This window comes from Haliaeetus leucocephalus, unplaced genomic scaffold (genome assembly GCF_000737465.1).
Source record: "Haliaeetus leucocephalus isolate CR32 unplaced genomic scaffold, Haliaeetus_leucocephalus-4.0 Scaffold555, whole genome shotgun sequence".
Lineage (NCBI taxonomy): Eukaryota > Metazoa > Chordata > Aves > Accipitriformes > Accipitridae > Haliaeetus > Haliaeetus leucocephalus.
The window spans coordinates 18117748-18141598 of record NW_010972991.1 but is presented as its reverse complement, the minus strand read 5'-3'; the positions used below and the strand labels follow the sequence as shown (position 1 = coordinate 18141598).

The window sequence follows — 23851 nt, the reverse complement described above, 5'->3', positions numbered from 1 at the left end:
CAAAGAGTGAATGCTCAGAAGCAAATATCACAGATTATCACTTAAGTAATGTGTGACATTAAAGCAGAAGGTAGTAAGGAAAACCACTTGCTAATTAACCTTCAACAGCCAGATTGTATCGCTGCCGCCCAGGCACGGAGGGCCCATGGGGGAGCCTGGACTCCTTCCTTCAGAGTGCACCGTGATCCTTTGGGTGGGAATGCAGTCTGCCAGCTGCGGCCGTCGGAGCAGACGACATATATCACTCACATGCATCTTGCCCAGTCCAAATCAGTGTGGCAGTGTCTGTGCTCTGGGACACAGTCTTGCTTCTGAGCTGCCCCAAACTCAGAAAAGCAATTTTGTTCCTAGTGCTATGGTTTGTAGCAAAGCTACTAGCTTGCAAGAGGCTTTTCAAAAGACAGCTCGAATATAGTCCAGTGCCATGTGCTATGTTTATTATAATACATGTGTTTCCATTTTCTTAAAACTCTTTTCCCATATAGAAGTTTGCCAATTAAAATCGTGCTCTATGTTGTATTAGGTGACAGTGCAGTGAACCAAACAGGATTTGCAGCTATCTAAGGAAGAGTAAATGCACAGAGCGTAATAGAAGGAAAAAAACTCCTGCTACATTTCTATTTGTTTCATTTGGCATTGATTCAAATATCAGTATTTTAAAATATTTTTGAAAACAGAAAGTCCATAGTTAATGTCAAAACATTGTCTCTCCCTTTGTCTGTGAACCAGAAAAAATAACAGAACTGTTTTTTAACACCTGTTTTCCCTAAACACTAAGAGATTGTAAGGCAAGGGTTGTTTTAATGTATTTGCTGCATCTATTAAAATGGTCTAGCTCTTTTTTTTCTATACACACAAATAGATTTATGCACACAGGGCAGTTCAACAAACATGAAGCCTCCTGCTATTGGTAAAAACTAATATAACTATATTATAGTTGTATATAAACTCTAATATAACTATATTTATAACCTTATTAGGTAACTCAGATTCTATGAGATGTCTTTGTAAATGTTAGCATAAATCAAGTCTCTACTGACTAAAAAAAGAAAGGTGTTAGAATATCAAAGCAAATGTTGTCTTTTAGTAAATTTTCTTCACTATTCTTTCGTAATGATCTCCATCTTTAACTTCTGAGCAAGTTAATTTCTTGACATTACCAAGCAAGTGCTAACTTTTTTTTCAAACCTTCCTACATTATTTCCAACTGTATAAAAATATCTGGATATTCCTTTTGAGCATATGTCATCATAAAGGTAATCCTTCCAATGGCATGCAGAAGCCTGGTGTAAGCTGTATTTTGCTCAGTTAGCGTGGCGGCATATTGCAGTGCTATTGTGGGTTTGAGTGGAGTCTGACAATGGAGGGCTGGCAGCATTTTTTAAACACTGTCCAAAGCAAGTGCTTTATATTTATTAGTCTCTTGGAGGAGTATTTTAGAAGTCATGAAACTATTTGTTCTCAGAAGTAAATTATTGCACATACTGAAAAGTGTGTTGGTGTTCATAATAATCCAAACAGAACAAGTTAACTTCTGCATGTCACAACAATCGTTTATGAAGATATATTACTTCTGTGTAGTGCCATCTCAAGTTCACTTCAAATGGAGATTTTGATTTAATCTGTTTCAACTGAAGTTAGAATTCTACAATAGAAGTTTGTGAGAGATACCTGAAAGGACTGACTGAAAACAGTGTCGGGGGGGGAAAAAACAGATTATGATTATTTTGCATCTTTACCTTTCTGAGATGATTGCTTTAGTCACAGGAAAGCAACTTCAGTAACTGAGCGTATACTTTGAATGTTAGTATGGCATTTAGCAATCTTAAAATAAGCTCCCTTCTAGTGCATACTGGTATTAATTCACACCCTTCCCTTAGGATGTAAGATTATTTCTTTTCTAATGTCAGCCTTTTAGGGTTTCTGTAGTAACAGTACCTTATTGAAGCTTCTCTCCGGCCCAGAGATCTCTCTATTTACTATTGCTTTTTAGGGATTGTGCATACTTGTTGATCTTCATTTGTTTTCTTTAAGCTTCCTCAAGTCATCACTTTGTGCAAGTTTGTCTGAATGCTCTCTGCATTTTTTTTTTTATTAAGAGCACAGTGGTTTTTATGCTAAGAGTTGCTTCATCCCCAAAAGGGCATGTAGATATAACTGCTAGGAAGGATGAGGGTGTGATTCTTGCCTATACAGGAGCAATCTGCATTGCAGCAAGAAAAAGAAAAATCTCTCATTGAGTCTGTGAGCTTTTCCTGGTATTTGTAGGACACAATCCATGGATGTGTCTTGTAATATTTTATTTCTTTAAAATTTACCAACATTTCCTTATTCTTAATTGTGTCTTCATTTCTCATTGTTTACATAGCATTTGAGAAAGGCACTGCTGATTTTCAACCAGCAGCATTATGTGCCGAATGCTCAGTTCTGTTTCTAAGCCATTGGATATTGTGTTTTCTTTGTACTCTGTGGAGCTGAGATGACAGCAGAAAAAGACTGCAAAGGATAATCCTTCCAAGTGTAATCCCAGTGAAAGAAAACATAAATAAAACCAGTCATACTCTGGCATTCCTTTTCCCCTTTTGTTATTTCTGCAACTTGGCACATATTCCAATAAAACTATAGAACATTTCTGTATATTGCAGAATTGTGCAATAGTTACTGAGAACTTCTCCTCTTTAAAATCAAAATTCCATGTACAGTATAAAAAAATTTTGAATTTCCAAATATTGTAGTGCCTCTTAAAATAACTAAACTGAGCATGGCAGGGTGAGGGTGAGCCTTTCCTGTAAAAACACCTCTTTTTCTTGGTTTAAAACTGTATGTGAAACTGCTTCATGCCACAGTTTACAGAATCAAGTCTGAACCATTACCAAAAGGAGAGGCGTCAGGGTGCGTTGATGTTAGTTTTCATGATTATTGCTGAAGTTCAGTGTCAAAAAACCACTGAACAGCTTCTGTCATATAAACCTGTTACATGAGATGAGACCCAGGGGCTCAGAAGCCAGCCTAAATGACCCAGAGCTAAAACCCCTTTCCCAATTGGTGACAATGGTCCTGTTGATTGGCGTGGGACAAAGGTTTACTCAACCCCTTGATCATTCTTAATAAAATCCAGACTGCTCAAGGGAGAGATTCTTCTTGTGTGCGGTTCCTACTCAGGTTGGATACACTTCAATGCCATTATCGCTATGGGGACTGTTGGACCACCTTCCTAGTGGATGCTGGATTTAAAGAAAAAAAAAATCCAATATATTTTCTTCCATTGTATAAAATATTTCTCGGTATTATGAAATCATAACTCCCAGGATGCAGACAGACTTTCTGGATTCTAGAAGAGATTCATAGAAGTTTTACTGCACGTATTCAAAACAGCGAGTAGTGTTTTTGTGGGATTTTTCTGCCAGCAAAGGTATGGAACTGTAGCTTGAAACATCTGTATGTAAGCCTTAGGTGTTTTTCAATCTTTTGCCTTCTGTAAATATCCAGTTTCATTAGAAAAATAAGCTGTGGGCATTATAAAGTATGGTGACATTCAATATTCTGAGTGTTAAGTCCAAGTACGAGCACTAGAAGAGAAAAAAGTTAACCCAGCCTCAGATGTAGTACTCTTCATGTAAATATACAAAAGAAATACAGAGATATTAACTATGGTTTGTTCTATTAAACAGTGATTTGCAGTAAGTTAAATTCACAAGAGATGTGACGTTTCTGGATGGTGTTTCGTTCCTAAAAATATTTGCATCTTTAATGAGAGTACATAAGTTCTGTCATAAATCTAACCTCCCGTTATCATTTTTATCTTTTATAAAGCTATGTAAAGTAGCAAATGGTTATGATGTGAAAAGTTTAGATTAAACTGGTTTTTTGGTAAGCACACATTATATATTTTGAGTTACAGTAATTGTTTTTAATTATTTGAATTCAAACATTACCCTTGTTCTCCTGCTAAGCACTCTAAAGGCTGGCAATATTTTATAATAACTAACCTGAACAAAAGCAGAGAGAATCGTTCAAAATAGCTATTTCCTATCAGTTTAAAATACAATCAAGAGAAGCAGCTGTTCTTGTTCTTAATATACTCTTTTGAAAAAAAAATCATAGTTTAATGAAAAATGTCTCTTCTCATAAAGCTTAAAATAATCACACATGTAAAAAGTCATAATGTTTTGGCAAATAGTTCTTTGTAAGGAATGTGCATGAAACATACCTGCTCCATAACTGCAACACTGTATAAAGCATGTTCAATAGTGTCAGAAGAGCAAGCTAAAAAAAAAAAAAAATCACAAGTCTTGTGACCCAACTGCGATGCTCTTGCTTGGAGAGGAGAGTGACTGTCCACACAAGTGTTTCCATGAAAGTCAGCGGGACTACTTGTGTGAGTAATAGCTTGTGGGCAGAGATTCCCAGGCTCGTGGTAAAGTGAATTCAGGAGATAAGCACATAAATGTTGGGAGAATAACTACCAGCGGGATTAATTGTCTCCCTCTCTTTTTAGGAATCCATGGATCATCTTTTGTCCTTGACATAAAAGATTTCCTACTTAAAACAAGTCTCAAAGAAAGAGCCAGATCTCTGATGGGCCCTTTTTGCTGCTCTGTTAATGTGGAAGCCAAGTGGTGTAAGCACAGTGGTGATCCTGGCCCAGAGCAATCTATTCCAAAAATATACATCGATTTGAGAGGAGGACTGCTGCAGGTCTGTATGAGATGCTTATGGTTCTGCTATTGAGCTGGACTGGCTTTGGATGATTGAGATTTCATAAATAAATTGCATGAAAGCCTGTAAAGCTTTGCAGCCTACAACAGTTCATTGGGTTGGGGTTTTTTGCTTATTTGTTTTGGTTGGGTTTTATATTACCTTTTAAAATAAGTATCTATTCTTTCATGTAAACTGTTGATTGAAAAATTGTGTACAGTGTTTTGGTTTTTTTTAAATACCGCTTAAGCCATGTATTGTAGCTGTATGTGTGTGTTCCCTTAAAACCACTGGATCAAATTACTAACACTTAATATCTAGGACCCTGTTCTGATGTGTGTGTGTTTGTCTGTCCATGAGCTATGTGTCTGTAATGTCTAGGGGTAGCTTTAAGAAATACATATCCTTTCTTTTTAAACTTACACCAGTTTCTCAGGGGAGTAATTATAAACTGTTGTTTGTAGCAATTAATACTCAGTTTTCCATGCTATCCTCTCCTTTCTGGAAGTGCCCACAACTTGAAACCAGTCCAAGAAGCATGGGAGTTCTTGAAATGAAAAATAGATTCTGGGGGGCTTAAACAAGTGGGCTTTAAGATATGTCTTGTTTTAATTATTTTTATTGTAGTATCTATACACACCAAATGTTCTAAAATAAATATATAAATCAAGCATATAAAACACAAAAAGGCAATTTTGACATTTAGTCATGTCATTAGGTCTTTTCCCAGAACCGGCATTAGAAGTTCTTAAAACCACAGCACTGGGAATAGGGCTAATTGAATAATACAAATTTTAAAAAATAGTATCTTAATGAATAAATAAAGTCAGTTTGTTTCTCTGCTTCTTTTTTATTTGTTATTCACAGGTACTTGGCTGACTACCTCTACATGTTGTTAATTAAAAAAGGGGGGGGGGAGCGGCAAAATTTTGGGGTTTTGATGAAGACTAGAAAAGTATCTATAAATCTGAGAAAGCCATTTATTGTTAGAGTATACTCTAACAATAATTAGCTTTTGCAGAAAACAATTAAGTATTTGGTCTGGCAGAAGAGATTTGAGAATGCTGATAAAAGCATTAGCAATTCTGTTTCAAATTAATTTATTTACAGCTAATGATTTTACCAGCTCTAAACATGACCTCATCTTCTACCACTGTTAATTTGTATTGCAGCAGAGCCTAGAGACCTTATGTGAAATTGGTGCCTCATCTGTGAATATTGTAGGAATTCCGTCCTCCAGAGTTCCAGCTGCTTAGGGTGGTGCTAGACCAAGTGTGGAACCCTGAGCCCAGAGGTACTCTAGAAGCTGCAGTAGAGATGCACTAAATTAGGGAGTTGACCTCGGTAGCCCAGGAGTATTTAGCTCAGGACTGGCTGTAGCTCTGTTTCAAGAGGGTCTTACTTTATTCCATGGGCTTACATGTAGATGCAGGGGAAGGAAAAGTTTCCTTCTTGACAGATGTGCTACACTCTGTTTAGGCATCTTCTGATTTTTTTCATATTTGAAAATTGGTATTCCCCAGTGAAAAACATTGCACTACTCTTTATGTGCACACCTGACCTACCCTTACCATGGACTTTTAAGTTACTGTCTGGTGATTTTGATTTCATCCCAAACAGGTTCTAAGTCTTATTTCTTTATTAATTGCTAGTTACTTCCTTGTCTTCCCTGTTGCTTCTGGGCCCACTTCTGCACATGAAGACTAAAGGACTTGTTGCTGTTAACATGATTCTCTCAAACAAGATTTTTGAGGAGTTTTTGATTTGAGAAAAGCAGTGCTGCTTGTCAAAGCTGGGGGAGAGGAATGTTTACTTGCCTTTTTATTTTGCTATAAAGTGCATGAATCTTCTGGACTTTGAATGCCAGTTTTATTAGCTATTTTTCTAAATTTCTGTTTTAAACTTCAAAAAACTTTAAACTTTTAAACCTCACTCTGAGAACTTGCAGCACATCCAGTTCATATGCTCTATATACTCAGTATTTGTGTTTGAGATGACCTTTCATATGTTTTTCTGGTCATTATCTTTGCTGTGTCACTTACTCAGGTTTTTAATGCATTCCAGAATTCCACCTTTAGAGCAACAAGCTCTTTGAACAGTTTAAACTTTGCATCTTTAAGGTTTTTTTGTCATATCTTAAACTGCAAAACCTGTGACCAGTCCTAGCATTACGTACTGCACTCAGCTGTAAGTTCTTACATATGACTTTTAAGATCTGTGCTCTTCAGGCAGCATCAATATCAATTGTAAGTGGTAAGAATTAATGCTTTCCTTCGAATGATGAAAATAACAAATTTGCCAAATGGTTTTGTAGAGATTTTTTTGTTGTTCCTATTTTTTTTTCACATAAAGGATACTTGCAAGCAATTAAGGTGTAAGTAGAGCAGGCTGAAAGCTGGGGCAGTAGTTTTCCTTCAAAAATGACTGAATGTTTGTATTTAATTGTTTTGTCTTTTCTCTTTCTTTTTTCTTTTTTTTATTGTTTTTAAAGGTTTTCTGGGGTCAAGAGCATTTGAACTGTTTAGTTCTTCTCCAGGAGCTTCTGTGGCAGTACCTTACTAAAAAGGGCAGCGTAGAGACATTGGTATCTGAATGTACACACCCCACTTGTTTTTTTATGGGAAAGAATCAGGTCTCAAAAACTGAGCATACCTCAGATGATCTGAGAACAGGCCTGTTCCAGTATATACAAGATGCAGGTAAGAAGAATATTATTGCTCTTCTTTTTTTAAATTTTAAAGTAAATACAGTAGTAACCTATTAAAGATTATTTGCCTCTTACAATGAATTACTTTACGTTTTTTGGAAAAGCAGTTGCAAAGACATCTGCTAGAATGAAAAAAAATACTTTTTTGATTTCTTTCCATTAAGCTGTGATCTTTTAAAAGTCAGGGAAATTGCTTTTTTATTTTCTCTCCTTTTGATCCTGAGGGGTTTATTTTTAACTACTTTGGTCTCATAAACCAGCATGTTTCTTTCTAGAAATTATATAACAGATTATAGCTTTCTTTCATTTGACAGAAGCACAAAAACTGCCCAGTGCCTATGAAGTTGTGTTTTACAATGAAACTGAGGATAGTCCAGGAATGATGTTGTGGAGATATCCAGAACCCAGAGTGCTCACTCTTGTAAGAATTAACCCTGTTCCTTTTAATACTACTGAAGACCCAGATATTAGCACTGCTGACCTTGGAGATGTTCTTCAGGTGGGTAATGAGAGTTTTCTACTTTCATTAACAAAAGAAAATGTTACTGCTATAAAGTAAATGTTTTCAAACTTTGGTTTATTAAAAATGAGCACAAAACAAATGTCAGGAGCTCTATAAAATAAGAGGTAAATTCCACAGCTTGAGCACATCTTTAGTTTTAAAACTACTTGTGCAAACGTTTTGACCACTTACCTGTAAAGTTTTTCCATGACATAATAAGCTATAGACAAATTTTCAGTTCTAGTTTGCAAGCATGCAGCTTTTATTCTGGCTTCCTGTGATTTCATCCATCAGTGTTTACTTAAAGACTTCATTTGATTTGAAACGAAACATGTAAGGAAAGACCTGGTTTGAAATTGCCAAGATTCAGGGGAATCATTGAACTCAAATCTCCAATCTGGCCATCCTCTCCTGTGTCTGTGATGGCAATTGGCTGTGGTTCTTCTAGTAAGATCCACAGGGTAGAGACAAAGGGTCTATTTTCTCTTGTTTTGCTTAGAGAGGGTTGAAGTGGGAAGTCCAGTTTGTGTGAGATCATGGAACTGCCCTTCAAAGGAGGGCTGAGTGCTGCAGCTGTGTGACTCTGCCCCAAATAGACCATACCTCACAATTACACTGATCCGTAACTCTGAGAATTTTTGCTTTTTAAAATACACAGTCAGGTAGTTACATTCTCTCATGTCTAGTGTAATTCATCTTTAGAAATTCGCTTACTCCTTGCATACCTATTTTGATTTTAACTCAGTTTTAATTTTGTTAATCTCAGTTTCCTTTTTGTATTACAAATTGGATCTGTCATTGTTTTTTTTAATTTCAATCTGCTTGTTAATTAGAATAGTGTTGTTGTGAGTCAAGGGAAATAAATATCTCCCAATTCTTCCTATTTGTTCAAAAATGTTGAATTATATTTCATTATTGCTATAATGTTAAATATTGCTTTTAAAATTGAATTATGCAACAATATGCTTTGAGTTACAGATAAGTAGGATAATCTTCCTCAGATAAATGGTATAATGTTATTACCGTGCACATACTGTTAGTGAGATCATGTAAGTGTCCTGCCAATTTCTCTGCCCTCTAGACAGCCAAATGTCAGCTCCTTTCAGTTATATGAAAATTAAAATTAAATGGAAAAAAATCAGCTCCACTTGGCATGAGGTTTGAATCAAAGATCAAAATTGTGTTATTGTATGCTGTCTTGATGACCCTATTAGGTTGCTATGAAAGCCAGCAATTTGCCTTCTTTCAGGATGGTATTTTCAGAGCACAGCACACCAAGCTTTTCATATAATTACATTAAGCTCCCATTATAGATATCAGACATCATGAACCTAATGTATGTACTTGTGTAATAATATGACCCTGTACAGGGGGAATATCGGTTCTTCTTCAAGTGGGTATATGCAGCTGGACTTCTAGTAGCACACGTGTTCTGCTGCTTTGTGCTTCCATGCTATCGTCTAGCGAAAAGAAGGTAGTTGCAGTCTTCTTTCATTTCCCCTGCGATCGCCGTGGACAGTAAGATAGAAACTGAGAAGCACTCAGTTACCAGTGTTCAGTCTGTCAGCTTCTACCGGTCTTCATGTAATTCTTCAGATTTGCATTTAATCTTATACATTGACCACGGGGAACTGTTTCTATCAGTCTCAGTTTAAGTTTGTGGTCAAGCGTCCCTGTATACCTTCCCTCCATGATGCTTTTTACTGTGGCATGCTGTCTTCTTAAAGTCTGTCAATTTTATGATTAATTCTTAGTAAGTCTTAGTTACTACCTTGGGCTTTCAATTACAAGGGAAGAGATGAAAGATATCAGCCAAATTAGAGGACATCTATTCAAAAACTGTGCTCTGGGGCACATGGAGTGCACAAATGCCTACAAGAGGATCCACATTTGGTAGTGGGCCACTAATTATGGCAGTAACTGTTGCCTGGCTCTAGGTGGTGTTTTATCACATTTTCCAGAAATGGCCATGCACCTACACAGAGCAGCTCCACACAATGTAGGTAAACAACCATTTTAAACATGGACAGTATGCTTTTTTTTTTATTAGTCTAACATCAATATGTGGGTGGAATAAGTAATACAGAGTCAATTTTCAAATTCTATAGGTAAACTACGTTTACCAAATACTCATCTGAAACTTTAGGTTCTGATTTAAATTAATCAGGAGGCCTTTCATCAGCTCCACTTTTTTTCCCCCGTATGGATATATGTCTGTTTCTTTATATACTGCGTATTTAGTGCATATGGAAAATTCACAAAATATAAAGAGAAAAAGGACAAAACAACACTTTTATTCACTTCTTGACATGAAACATTAGAGGAACATCTGCAAGCCAAAGACTTCAGCTTTTTTGAAAAAAAAGGATCTAAATTTAAAGACAATAATGATATCAAAGTATATTAAAAGTATATTTTAAAAACTTTCCCAGGATTGTGTATATGTTCAAATGCTAGGAGGACCCATAATGTCACCAGCTGTGTTGCCAGTCTCCCTTAAGCCTTTACTTCACATAAATCCAGGCAAAGGTGCAATTCTGTAGTTTGTCTTGAATTATAAGTTTTCCAGTTGCATGTTCTTTCTTTCCGAGTAAGCTGCTGTGACATTTCATCTAGCTTTCTATCTTTGTTAAACTTCTGGCATATCGTTTTAATCGTGGCTAGGTTTTAGAAGTCTCTTTGGTTTTATAGCTATTCTTCAAATTCCTGGAACTTGCAAAAGCTTCACCGTAAAGAGAATTTTTCTAGATATTGAAGTTGTGTGTCATCTGCTGCGGCCAAAGGATAAGTGAACAGCTTCAGATTGTAAGAGTTTGATATGAACTATATTGTTTCTGTAAAACCTTACCTTGGTGCTATTTCTAGATTGTCCAAAAAGCTTATTTTCTTGTGCTTTTACTTCTGTTGTTGCAAAGGTAAGCAGTTTCACTGGTCGAGTTTCTAACACTTTACTTTTTTACAATCCCAACATTGTTGCCTTTATTTGTGGAGGGAAAAGGAAGAACTGGTGTTTCTGCCATGGCATAGCATGTTGCATTTTCTTTAGCGATTTGAAATAGAAGTTTGATCTATTTGAAGGAAGTGAGAGAGAATCCTAGATGCACTTGCAAGAAACTGCATCAGGATTGTATTTCTTTTAGGAGATTGAGAGTATCTGAACTTGTTGTTCTTATTTACCAGACATTGCAGCCCCTTTCTATTTAATTTTTAATCCTTCATTGTCCTATTTTCACATGCTACAAACGTTCTTTGGATCTATGTGATTTACCGTTCTTTCAGATAACTAGTATTTGATGAAACATCTTTAGACTTCCCTGGTACCTCTTAATTTTTTAAGGAGTTCCTGTTCAATGGTGTAAGGTGTTTCTTATCTTCAAGTACTAAAGCCACTGTCTGGCATCACTGCTAGCCCTTTTTGACCTGGAGACCTTTTCTGATTTTACTCCCCTTATGTCTACATCACTGCCAAGATCTTTTCTGAATACACCTTCTTAAGACTGTTTTAATGTTTATATAGTAGTATTTGCAAGTTCCTACTAATGAAGAAAGGACATACATGGGTATTATTTTTGGAACACAAAATCAATTAAGTGAAGCAAAAAACAATTTGCCACTGTGCTTACAAGTGGTTTGGGTGCAACCTTGTATAGCTGACTGAAAAAAAAAGGTTAATATTGGGCTCTATGTCAAGAAAGAGATGTGCTATGGATGTAGAATATTCCTCAGTCTTTTATACTGAACACCATTCTAGTTCCTTGATCAAAACTATTAACTCTTGTCTGTTCTATCAGCTTCTGTTTCATTTCTACTAATGGTTGCCTGTTTTCCAAGTTGTGAGATTTTTTTGATTGGTGTTTAGAAAGCTCTAGATACAGCTAAATATCTTACTAAAGGTCAATGTGGGGTGAAGGAATATACACACAAGAGCAGTAGTTTCATGTTCTCCTAAGAAGAAAAGTAAACAAGCTTTGTCTTGTCCAAGTACTGTGATAAATACTGCTCTAAGCCACCACTAATGTACCCCTTGTGTAAAGGGGATCTACAGAAAAGACCTTCAGGAAGCAACTCAGATGTTGGTAAGGCATACCCTTTTGATATTGACTATTGCTAATATTATTTTTAAAATACATGGAGAAGAAAAAACATATTCCACTGATAACTTCACTTAAGACAGCACACATTTCATAAGAGTGAAATTAATTGCAGCGCTCACTCCATCTAATGTGATGGAAACCAGAGTGATCTATTACTGCGCAAATCAGCAAGGGCAAAGGGTAGAATGTTGTTGATGTGAGAATCGTATTCACACCTCAGGAGCAGAGGTAAGTCCAAACTTGGAAAAATTTCACAAAATTAATTCAAAAGATAATAAGCAAGATGAAGTAGCAATGGCACTATAAAATACTGAAGATTGATATTGGTACATCAAAAAGGATGCTCTCTGAGACTTTCTCAGTTACAACAGATGAAACTTTTAAATCATTCAAGTAGATTACTGGTAAGAGAAGCTCTTGTGGTTGAAGACAGGTGGATGAGCAACTTTAAAAGCCTATTTTATTACGTACTTAAAGAAAATATGTACACAAAACCAGAGAGAAAAAGCCTACTGTTCTTGCTCCAAAACAGTTAATGTTACGTTTAAGACACTCTCTTGCACAGATCATTTCTATAGTAAAAATTTTGCAGATGTTTATAGATTTGTCTCAGCAAGTATTCACGTGTGAAGACTTAAGATATGCCTCAGTTTCCCAGTTTAACAGTAAACTGTGTTCTACAAGGCAACCAGCTCATCGTTATGGTGCAACAAATCTTTTATTTGCTTTATGATGTTCTTGTTTCATAGCAGTTAAAGTTGGAATCTGTTGGTGCTGACGATTCTTATTCTTGTGAATCTGTCCATAAAATGTCTTCCATTGAAGACTTTAAAGCATGGTAATAGCCTTCAAGCAGAATATGTTTTATAAGGTATATAAAAACGTCTCCTGCAGGGACATCAGCATTGTAGAAGATACGTGAGCAATTCAGGAACAGGAAATAGTTTATGGTTATGCAGATAATGCCACTGTCCCAGAACATAAAGAACAATTGAAGAAGAATATATTCCACATCATAACAAGGGACTGTATTTCAGAGCTGTCATTTAATGCTAAATTCAACCATGCTTGTACAGTTCCTTGGATCTGTCAGGTTGCAGCATTTGAGAAAGGATAAGTGTTCTTCATTTCTGTGGTATTTTTACCATTTGAAGGAGACTGTTGCAGGAAAAATTCTGTTAGTGATTCAGTAGTGACTTTCAAATTGTACAGATACAATATGGAGTTAGCTACATTTAAGCTCAAAGAAAGTGCTGTTGGGTACCTGTGCTGTGGGGCTTAAAACTGCACTTGCACTATGCATCTAGTTTCCCAAAGTCTTCCTGTGTCTTCCTGCAGTCTGGAGAATCCCAGATTTACAGTTGTCTTTGCCTCTGATTAGCCTATGTTGTTTTACTTTCTGATTTCATCTGAGCCACATTTTTATATCATTTATCTTTACCAAGAACAAGGTTGACAGGTTTGGATTGGCAGGGGAGAAAGCAAAGATTGGGAGGGGCTCACCAAGCTAGGAAAGCAATTTGTATGCTATCAAGGAAGTATGCTGCTTTTCTGTGCAAGCAGGTGAACAGGACATGCAAATGATTTCCTGTACAGCTGGAGGCCTGTTTTAGCTAGTGAACTTTTTACAGGGATGCTCAGTGTTTGCCATTCCATCATAGAGTTATCTTTCCAATAAGGGATATTGCTAGCACTGCCCCGTATCTCAAACAAAAAGGTGTGTATTGTCACAAGAGCATTTACACAAGTGGCCATGGATTTAAAAGGTGGAGAAAACCAGATTTGTCTAATCAAAGTGATCGTATAATGTGTAATGCTCCAAATTCTGAGCTCTCTGATTTATTTAAGCTGCATCACCAACACAGACTTACAATTCTTTCTCCTGGATTGTCATCCAGTGAGAGGTACAAGCTGTTAAAGCTTACAAGACAAAAGGAAGATAATCTATGGCATTTGTTCATTTCTCCATATGAAGTTAAAATAAAATATCTACTGAACTATAACCCTGACAGGTCTTTGTATTTGAGGATGTTTCCCTTGTGTACCTGCCAGGATTCCTATTGCATGCAAGTGTAGTCAGCATTATAACAGCTGATGAAAAGATGAATATGTACTGAGGTCTCCTTTTTTGGCCTTTCTCTCAGTGTCCTAATAAACAGAGCACCTATTCCTGGTTTAGAAAAGTGGTGATTAAATTAAGCAAATCTCAAGGTCTACTGGAGAAAATTAGGGCGGTGAGTATAGTTCTGAGGTTGCAAGGGTTTAACTGAGATTTAGTAAGACTAGGTAAGTAAAATCACTCTGGTAAAATTCACTCGGAGCATTTGCTGAGATGGTGAAATCTCTTTAACAGAACATAAAATATTTCTAACTTCAAAAGGTGAGGATTCAAAAAATTGTCTATTGCATTGCCTTACAAGCATTTGCAAACTGCAGTCTGGACTTTGATTTTTTTCAACACTGTCAGCCAATAAACAGTCATTTTCTAACACCTTGTGGTTGTTTAAACAGTGGCTTAAGGAAGCATGAGCTTAAGAATGACTGACATTAGACCTACTGTAAGTCATTATTCCAGGAAGGATTTGACATGACAGTCAACAGGAAAAGAATTATGATCAATGTCAAAGACATTAATTTTTCCTTTTAACAGAGAATACCTCATTTTTGGCTGGGTCTGCTTCCTTTTTACTTTGCATTCCCTGTTGGGGCTACAGTGTTCAGCTGGGCATTTGAGAGTCTGGGAAAAAAGCTTTTTGGGAAACCACAAATTTTATTCATGTTTGATTTATTTCTTACATTCCCAAAGCAACAACTATTTTGGAAATCCAGATGATTTGTGTGTGACAGGTTAGTGATTTAAGTTCATAGTGTTACTAGATAATAATCTGTAAAGTTCAACCATGCTTATTGATAAACCTGTCAGTCTGCAAATTTTTGAATCGACTGCCATGCAGTTCAGTACTGTCTTCAAATAATCAGACTTTTTAGATGGATGGTGAAATGATTTGTCTAGCTGTTGTGAATTGCTCAGAAGGCAAATTTGGTGCTTTGTCTGGGATTCTGCTTTTTAAAACTTACATTTCTTCTTAATTCTACGTTTTGATGTTATTCGAAATTACTGTACTACTCATACTACTACTATACATAGACTTTATATGGTGTTTTTATGATCTCTACTGTGTGAAGAGTTGCAACAAGCTTGAAACGAAACAATACGGTATAATTATTGAACATATCTGATCATAAACTAGAACTGTAATGAATGCCTTTTATTCTAATGTAGGAAGCTGCTTTCCCGTCAGTAGAAGCAGTGTTTACATCTATGCATCTGTACAAAAATGTATGCAGGTCATCAAGCCTAAGGGCTGTAGGCTTGCTTGTAGCCTGAGCTACTTACACTTCAGATGATCTCGATGCGAGCAAGATTTGTGATACTGGGCAGGGTTTTGCACATGTTTTTAAAGTTAAGACTCTGGCTATTAATGATAAGTATCGTCTTCATTTTCTTGCAATAAAGGAAGTAGGGGCTAAAGGAGTTGCAGTGTTACACAGTGAGTCTTAAGCAGATGTTGAAACAGAGCCCGTTCTCTTTAGGAATTCCAGCCTTAAACATTATTTGTGAACTTCCTTGCCTGAGAGTAGGATTATCTCAGACTTTACTATTTTGTTACTGTATTTTGTGTGTATAATCTTAATTATTTTGCTGTGTGATCTTAGTGTTCACTGCATTGAGATGAGACTGTATCGTTTGGCCTACAGTTTCTGTGCAGTCTGCAGGGAGTTAAGCGTAACTCGTTGGGAATGTTAATGGAAGTTGTGCATAATTTGCCTGTGCATCACACTGAAATTTACCCTTTGGGGTTACTGAGCCAGTGAAAATTCTACCGGGTGCCAGAGGACTGACGAAACCATCAGATTATCTTAATGACAGATTTACACTTTCCTCGTGTTCTGTATTTTTCAGATTTTGTAACTCTGATTTATGAAACTTTGCAAACCCAAGTCCTTCCTGCTGTATGCTGATCTTGTGGCACTTCTTGTAGGAGTCAGGCTTTACTGTGGTGAGAATATGTGGTCAAAATAACCCATATACCGAAAATTACGCAGTACTTTATGTATTAATAGACCGCTACCCTCAATCCCAGAGGTGACTACATTTCAACAGCATAGTGCTTATATTATTGATAAATACTGAAGCTTAGAAAATGAAAAGCCTTAAATAAAATCTGGAAGATTGTTCCTGTATCAGAAAAAGAGAATAAGGAGTATTGCAAGAAGTAGGTAAGTCCCTAATGTAAGATCTCATATCTATATAGTTTTGTTTCTCGATACTTGCAACAATAAATTAAGAACCTAATAAATTAAATTAAATACTGTTGCTTTTGCTATTAGAAAAGCGATTGTTCTTCACATAAACTCAGTCTCAAGATGAATGACATTTAGTAGAAAAAAATGGGTTTGACACTTTATAGTACATACATTTTCCTGTTCAAAAAGTCCTGCAGAAATCTTCTCAGTTATAGCATAGAGCTATTCTGTGCTTTCTTAACAAAAGCTGTTAGTGTGTTTAGAGTAATTTTTCCATAATGAAAAAAGCCAGTATCTGTGACAGATTACATTACTATACACACCTGCATTCGCTCTGAACCTGCTAGCCTGATAAATTGATAAGATAAGTTGGTCACATGTTGTTTTAAAAAGGCAAAGAACATAGTTCCTAATAAAGGAATGCTACATATTTCTTCTAAAAGGTTAAAAAGCATTTCTCAGGGCTCTTAAATTACCATATTCTGATACCAAGGGAAAATAAAACCTGGGCTTAGAGTCTTGTTTGTACTTAGAGGGCTTTCCGGACAGGAAGGCAATCTTGATGCAATTCAGTAAGCCACAATACCAGTGGGGCATTACAGGTGAAAAAATTGCAGCTGTACCCCTCACCACAGTGTATTACAACTGTACAGTGGAATATTTCCTGTACAGAAATAGGGCTTGGTTAACTTTGTTTCCCAAGAGTAGATCACATTAAAATGTTATAAAATCATGATTTCCTGCATTTGAATACTTGTGGTTTCTCAACTGGTTCCAATATTACAAAGGGTTTTTTTATAGCTTCTATTAGTTGAAGATGTATAGAAGCTTTTTTCCAAAGTCAGCTAAAAGGCAGTTATGTATTTTTAAAGAACAATTTCTCTCAGAAGACAGGAGTTTTCTTTCACATCTCTTTATTACAACTCTATTTAATATTTATTTTATAAACTGCAGTACAGATGTAAATTTAAATAAAATGAAATAAATATGCTAATAGGGCCATAAATAAATTTGTTAAATGGAGTTGAAAGAGCCGAGATATATATTATTACTCAGAAAGCAAAATAGTAGTTATTTTCATTGTTCAGCCAAAGAGCTCAGTATGGATAGGGGGAAAAATTAAATTAAGCAGATATTGCATATCCAATTTTAAAGGGAGTATTTATGATGTAAATGTTCTAGCTTTAGGACAAAATTTGGTAAATCAAATTCAAAGAGAAATAAAACAAATTCCGTGAAGAAATTATATGTTGAAAAACTTCTCCAGTGGTGGCTTCTGATTATTCCTGAGTGTTGAAAATTGAGAGTGCACCATAGTGGAATAACTTTTACTGCCCAAAATATACAGGTCTGTAACATGTCAAAATGACGTCAAAGTACAGAAAACCATAATGAAAATACAAAGGATATTGAGGTGGGGGGATAGCAAATACTTTCTACAGCTAGAATGTTTTTAATGCTAGTACTACTGCTAATCCTAACTATTAATACTAGGCTAAATTTTTACCTCACTGTAAACCACCACATCCTTTTTTTTTTATTTGGACCTTCATGAAAAGAGAAAATTGGTGGTCTGTAGCTGTGCCAGGAGAGGCTGTTTTCCACACTGATATGATACAATCTTAGCCCTCAGGAAGGCCAAAAAAATTTTGTCCAATGGGCATTTTGGTTTGTAGCACAATTTCACAATGTCAATCACATAAGATAAACAGGAATGTGGATGTTGAAGTATCCTACAGTTGTCCAAAATGTTGTTCCATTGGTCAGATTGGATTGTGTGTGTTGTGTGAACAAGCATATTACAGAGGTTTTATTGTATTTAATATTAATTTTATTTTGAGCATATTTTCTACATAATACATTTTTCTGCAAGGTTCTTTTGCTATTTTTATATAAATAATACTTTAAAATCATATTTAAAAGTAGTGTTCTTGGTAGTTATTGCCAAGAATTTTTCCCTAATAAAAATCTGGATAAGGCTTTTTATTTCCTACTACTGCGACTTCTGTTCACCTAATGGGAGAATTGTATTTTTAAGGCAGTTGGCCCTAAACCAGTAAAATATCCTAATAACAGAATAGCTTTATTACAGAGCAATCAGTTTATTCATGCTCAGGAAGCTGGAGTTAAAATCTCAGCATGGGTTGGCGTCTGACACAAAGTGCTAGTTTGTATTGTATTCTGCCTCTCATTCACTTAGGTGGCCCTGCTCGGAGAAGATAAAACACACACACGCTTCCTGTCTTCTGTGTGCGTTTTCTTGTACAGTAGTTGTTTCTGGAACAAGAATAACTTCGTTTCCAAGAGGAAGCGCCCACCATCTGAGGGACTGAGATTCAAGAAATGAACATTTATTCTGCAGAAGCCTATTTTCTACCAAAAACATGAATCAAAAGGAAACATCACTGAAAGCAACATTAAGCACATTCTGTAACCCAGCTGCTAATATCTTTCTTTCTTTCCTTCTCAGCTGGGCAAGATGCATTTTGCAGCCTAAGAAATCTGCATGTGTATAGTTAAAGGTCCATTTTTTATATTGAGTTTAAAAATATTTACACCAGTATTTAAATAATAAAACAGTAATACTTTATATACCTTTCTTTCGGCAATCTCAAAGCCATAGGCAGATGGCTGTAGCTTTTTCCTAGAGACAAAAAAGATGTCTGTGAAAAAGATGGGATTGGCTAAGAAATTGAGATGTCTTAATTATTTGTCCCCTAAATGGCAAAGATGTCTGTGTCTGAGACCTGTTGGCATTATGACAATATGTATAGTGAATAATAGGTGTGATCATTTATGGTAACATGACAGCTTGTGGAAGTGGACTGGTATTGGCCCTCTGCTCAGCTAGAGAGCTCACCTATAGAAACATACCTAGTTATAAGTGGTGTGCACCCAAGACTTTGCAAGTCCAAATTAGCAAAGTAGTCTAAAGCTGGGAGGATAACATCAGGTCACAGGAAAATCTAGAAGCATTCATGACCATGAAAGCCTTTTAAAAGCACATATGGATCGACAGTTACTTCTCTCCTATTGTGTCTTATTATTACACATAACTTTAAGTGGGGATAAGGAATATCCATGTGGTCATTAGGGTGTACAACACATGGATGAAAATATTGATATGTAACATAGTGTTAATAGATTCTGTAGCATTTCCTGACCCCTAGTTTCCAAATAGGAATTAAACAATTCTGGTACACATAATGTGTGAAACAATATATGATGAATAATGAGAAAGATCTATCGCATTGTAGTGCATTAGTGGGAATACTTCATGTTGGTTATTAATACTGTCTTGCTGATAGGTTAACAAGCAGGAAATTACTTGAAGGGTGTAGGTTTTTAAGGGGATTTTGGAGTTTCTTTTTGTTTGGGGTTTTTCTTTTTTGGGGAAACGTATATGATGGAGGTTTCAGCTCTGCTGAAATTGAGACAGGCTCTATTTGTAGAGAGCTGATGTATGTTCATGTGGGTGATTCTCATCATGTCTATGTTAGTGTAATATATATGAAGATGTTTTTCTTAAAATAGAGCAAAACGAGAGATTCAGAGAGAATAGGAATCCACACTCTCCTAATTAAAAAGATTTCTGCTCCCAGGAAACTATTTCAGCTGAGTTGCTTCTTTGTGTGCTGCACTCACAAGGAGCAGGACTGAAACTGTCACTTGGAGGCAACTGCTTTCCCTCCTATCAGAATTTGTTAATACACAATTTTCATTCTTTACCAGAGCAGTGCCGCTCAATTTTCGGCTCTCCCATGTCTATAGTACACAGCAGTAAAGAGAAAAAGGAGGAATCTTCAAATTCTCTGCTTTGTTTTAAATGTATTTATCTTATTAACAGCTTTTGTTATAAGTAGAGTTTAGGCTGTTTTCATGTAGCTTCACTACTGCTTCTGATCTCTGTTGTTAATACTGCTGAAAAAAAAAAAGCATGTGACTGCTGTTTTGCTCTCTACTGCCATAATCATCCTTCTAAATAAGTGTTTGTGCCATAGCACGTGGTTTTCTTGCAAAATGGAACTTGGAGAGTCTTTGTTAAAACTGAGCTCACAGTTAAATAATAGTTTTATGCACACGTAAGTGACAGGGGCTGTACAGTAATGGTTCTGTTTGCATTTTACAGATGAATAAAATCGTTGCAATTAAAACTTTCTTTGAGAGCTGGGAGAGATGACAAAAAGCTATAGAGAAGTGTCTGTTGCAGAAGCATGCTTGTTGTTTAGCAAAGAAGTTTGTGGTTAGATATGCTTCATTAGTGTTTAGTTTTATAGAGGCAACACTAGCAGTCACATTTTCTGAGAGTAACAATTATCTGAATTATAGCTTAGGTTTTATTCAAATATTTTAAGGTAAAAGTACCATATTTAATTCTACATATGGGGAATTTTTTGTTGCAGCTCATTCACTTATTCCCACTGCCTATGACTCAGTTCTGGCGTTATAGCCCATTTCCAGGCTTTCACAACTATTATTTTTGGCAGCTAATATTGCCCAGAGCTACCATCTTTCCTTAAACTTATCCAGATCAGGCATTAGTAACAAACCCCTTAGAACAAATAAAGTTAGATATGTAGGAATCAAAGATTCTAAGTCAACTAGGTCTTTTGCAAGCTTCAAACTAGAAGGCTTACAGTTTGGACAGTCCCAAAGCATGAGCTGTATTTTGTATAGGCAATTGCATAAAGCGTGACTTTGACTTTTTACTTCTAATGTGCAGATGATGCCTTGAAACATACTGTCTCTTGCTCTGGTAGATTTCTTGACATATTACAACACAGGAAAAAATTAACAAGTAAAAATAAAGAGGAATAATCTTTTCAACATGCTTACCAGCCTGCTTTAATTGTTAGGTGATAGGTTCTTTCTGGCTACTGCTGAGTCCAGCAGTCATTCCTGTGCCTTTCCAAATTCTTCATAATTCACTTAAGAGGTTACCATGAAGTTTCTAGAAGGCAAATACACTATGTTAGGTTATACCAGAGCCTAAAGAGGAGTTATTACTTCTTTATGGCATAATAATTGTTTTGATCATTTTACTTTGCCATATTTTCCTCAAGATAAGTTTCAGTATTTCTACCACCTACTGAGTGGGTGGAAATATTGAAGTACATACCTTTTTGTTTTTTAAACAATATCTATGAAATCTGTTTTGTGTTTTTTTCAAGTTTTGATCTGCCTTTATTTTCAATCTTTATTTTCAATCTCTCTATATTACTTTCCTCTAGCCTTACTGATAGTTTTATGTTTTTCATGTTGTAGTGCCACTTATGAAATTCCTTTATTGTGCTCTTTAACTTGTTCTTCCAGCTCATTAATCTTATTGGGAATAGAATTCATCACCTTGCTTAGCCTCTTTTAAAATGCCCACTACTTGCCATTCTGATCCAATTTTGTGAGATTCTCATTAGGGAGACTTGTATATTAAAAAAAAAGTTTTGTTGTGAGATGTAATCTAAAAGAAATAAATATCCTAAATAATAGGATAGCTTTACAAGAGTTTTGTTGCACATGTGTTACTCAACAGCATTGACAAGAAAAGATAATTTACATCTTGATAGGCAATAGGAAGCACAAGACCAAACCAAGTATTCAAATATATTGAATCAGACTCTTAAAAACTCTCAATGTATTTTAAAGATTAAGATTTAAAAATATACAGAAATATACACTGCTGTATGCAGATGTACCTGTGCAACCATGAAAGGCTGCAACCTTTTGTCAGAAATTATACAGATCCTTTTGTAATTATATAATTCCAAGACCTTATGCTATAGGAAATATGCCAACTATTGCAATATTTTAAATAAAATCAAATGTTTTATCACCAGCGGAACCTGTGGAGGTTTAGAAAAGAAGTATGTGAATGTGAATGACTCCACGATGTAGTATGAAAGATAGTGGATACTGGAAGTTGCTGTTTATGTGTTCATAGTTAACATAGGGGAATTCCTTGGGCATATCCATAATTGAAGGGTAGGAACATTACTGTGGTACTGCAATTTTGACTATTTGTCCACAGGCATTAAAGGTTAAAATAATTCAGCACTGAGAAGTTTTGAAGAAATCTAGAACTCCATAGTGACACTAAGAGCAAAAAGAATATATATAATATAGTGTGACTTTGAAATATGGCTACAAACACAATAATGTAATATTTCATATTGCTGCTGTTGTGCACAGCATCATTGTAGAGTTAGTAACACTGAACCAAGAAAGATATTTTCTGGGTCATCAAGCCCAGCCTCCTCCCATCAGGGCAATGCTTGTTACTGCCTCCATCTTATTAACAAATCAAGCTTTTAAAAGCAGCTGTCATGAGTACCAAGGCTGTCCTTAACTTCCTAATCTTTTTCTGTTTGGCTTTCTAGCCTTATACTTTATTCACAGAGCAACTCAGTTTTGACCCATAATTTCTATAGACATTTTCCTCTCTTAACTGTTTCTCTACTGAGGTGTCTGGGTAGAGCAATCATGTTCCTTTTGTTTTCCTTCATTTGGTCCTCAACTCTGCACAGATCCCAGTGTGAGTTAACACAGTTTTAACATGAAGAATTGGAATTGTGTGCCATATTTTAGGTGAGGCCCCACTGGTGTCTTATACAACTCAATTAATATTTGTCCTTGACTTTTGGAAATATCTCACCTGATGTCTCTCGGGATAGCATTTAGTTTTTCCAGGCATCATCATACTGCCTCATAGTTTTCCAGCTGACTTTTACATATCTTCACCATTTCCAATTGAATATGCAGCTTATAAACAAATGTGTTGCTATCTTTACGTATATGACGTGTGCTTTTTGATGTTAAATCAATCCCTTTTTCTCAGACTCTAGCCTTTGAAATTAAATCAGCATTCCTGATTGATACTGCTATGCTACTCTGTGTTACGTATGTTACTGGCATCAGAATTTTGCTGGCAGTTATCAGGTGCTTTTTTCTTTTTTTTTTTTTCCCCTCTCTGTCCTGACCTAAGAAAAAATTTAGTGAGTGTGGTTGCTTTTTTCAATCTTCAGGTATCATTGTGACTTGACAGATGTAGTAAAAATCCATGTTTCAAGCTCTGTGGTTCCAAATGTTAATTCTTCCAGAATTCTTTGCTGATTATTTATGTTCCCTTGCCCTCCCCAGCTTGAACTACTGAGCGCCCTGAATTTTCCTTCTTAACCTTCATTCCTGTTAATTAATCAGCCTGCTGTCGCCTCCATGTGCATTATAGTCCTTACTGAGTAACAAGGAAGAATACTTACAGAGCTTTTTCTAGCTCTGCCTCAATTTACTTGCATCTCTGCCACATTCTTACTTTTTTCCTGGTTATATATATTTATGTATGTATGTCTACACACAGACACACAGGGATAAAAAAGGTAATAGCACATACACATTCTTTTTTTTACTATTTGCTTTACGTCAACTTGCCTTTTAATATTTCTTGAGCATGTACAAGTGCCGTAACTGTGGATTTCTGTATCTTAATTCTAAAATCTTCATATCTTACTGAGTTTGCATTGGTTTTAAGTTCATATTCTCATTTACTTT

General features: G+C 35.9%; 1 protein-coding gene across 7 annotated transcripts in view; it reads left to right on the top strand.

Moving 5' to 3' along the window:
- Positions 1-23851, top strand: part of VPS13B (vacuolar protein sorting 13 homolog B (yeast)) — a 484692-nt gene that overhangs the window by 398046 nt on the left and 62795 nt on the right. For all 7 annotated transcript variants that reach the window (XM_010577053.1, XM_010577052.1, XM_010577051.1 and 4 more), the window contains 3 exons: positions 4499-4698; positions 7190-7397; positions 7720-7904. In XM_010577053.1, the coding sequence (XP_010575355.1) occupies positions 4499-4698; positions 7190-7397; positions 7720-7904 (593 nt within the window). The remainder of the gene's footprint in view (positions 1-4498; positions 4699-7189; positions 7398-7719; positions 7905-23851) is intronic.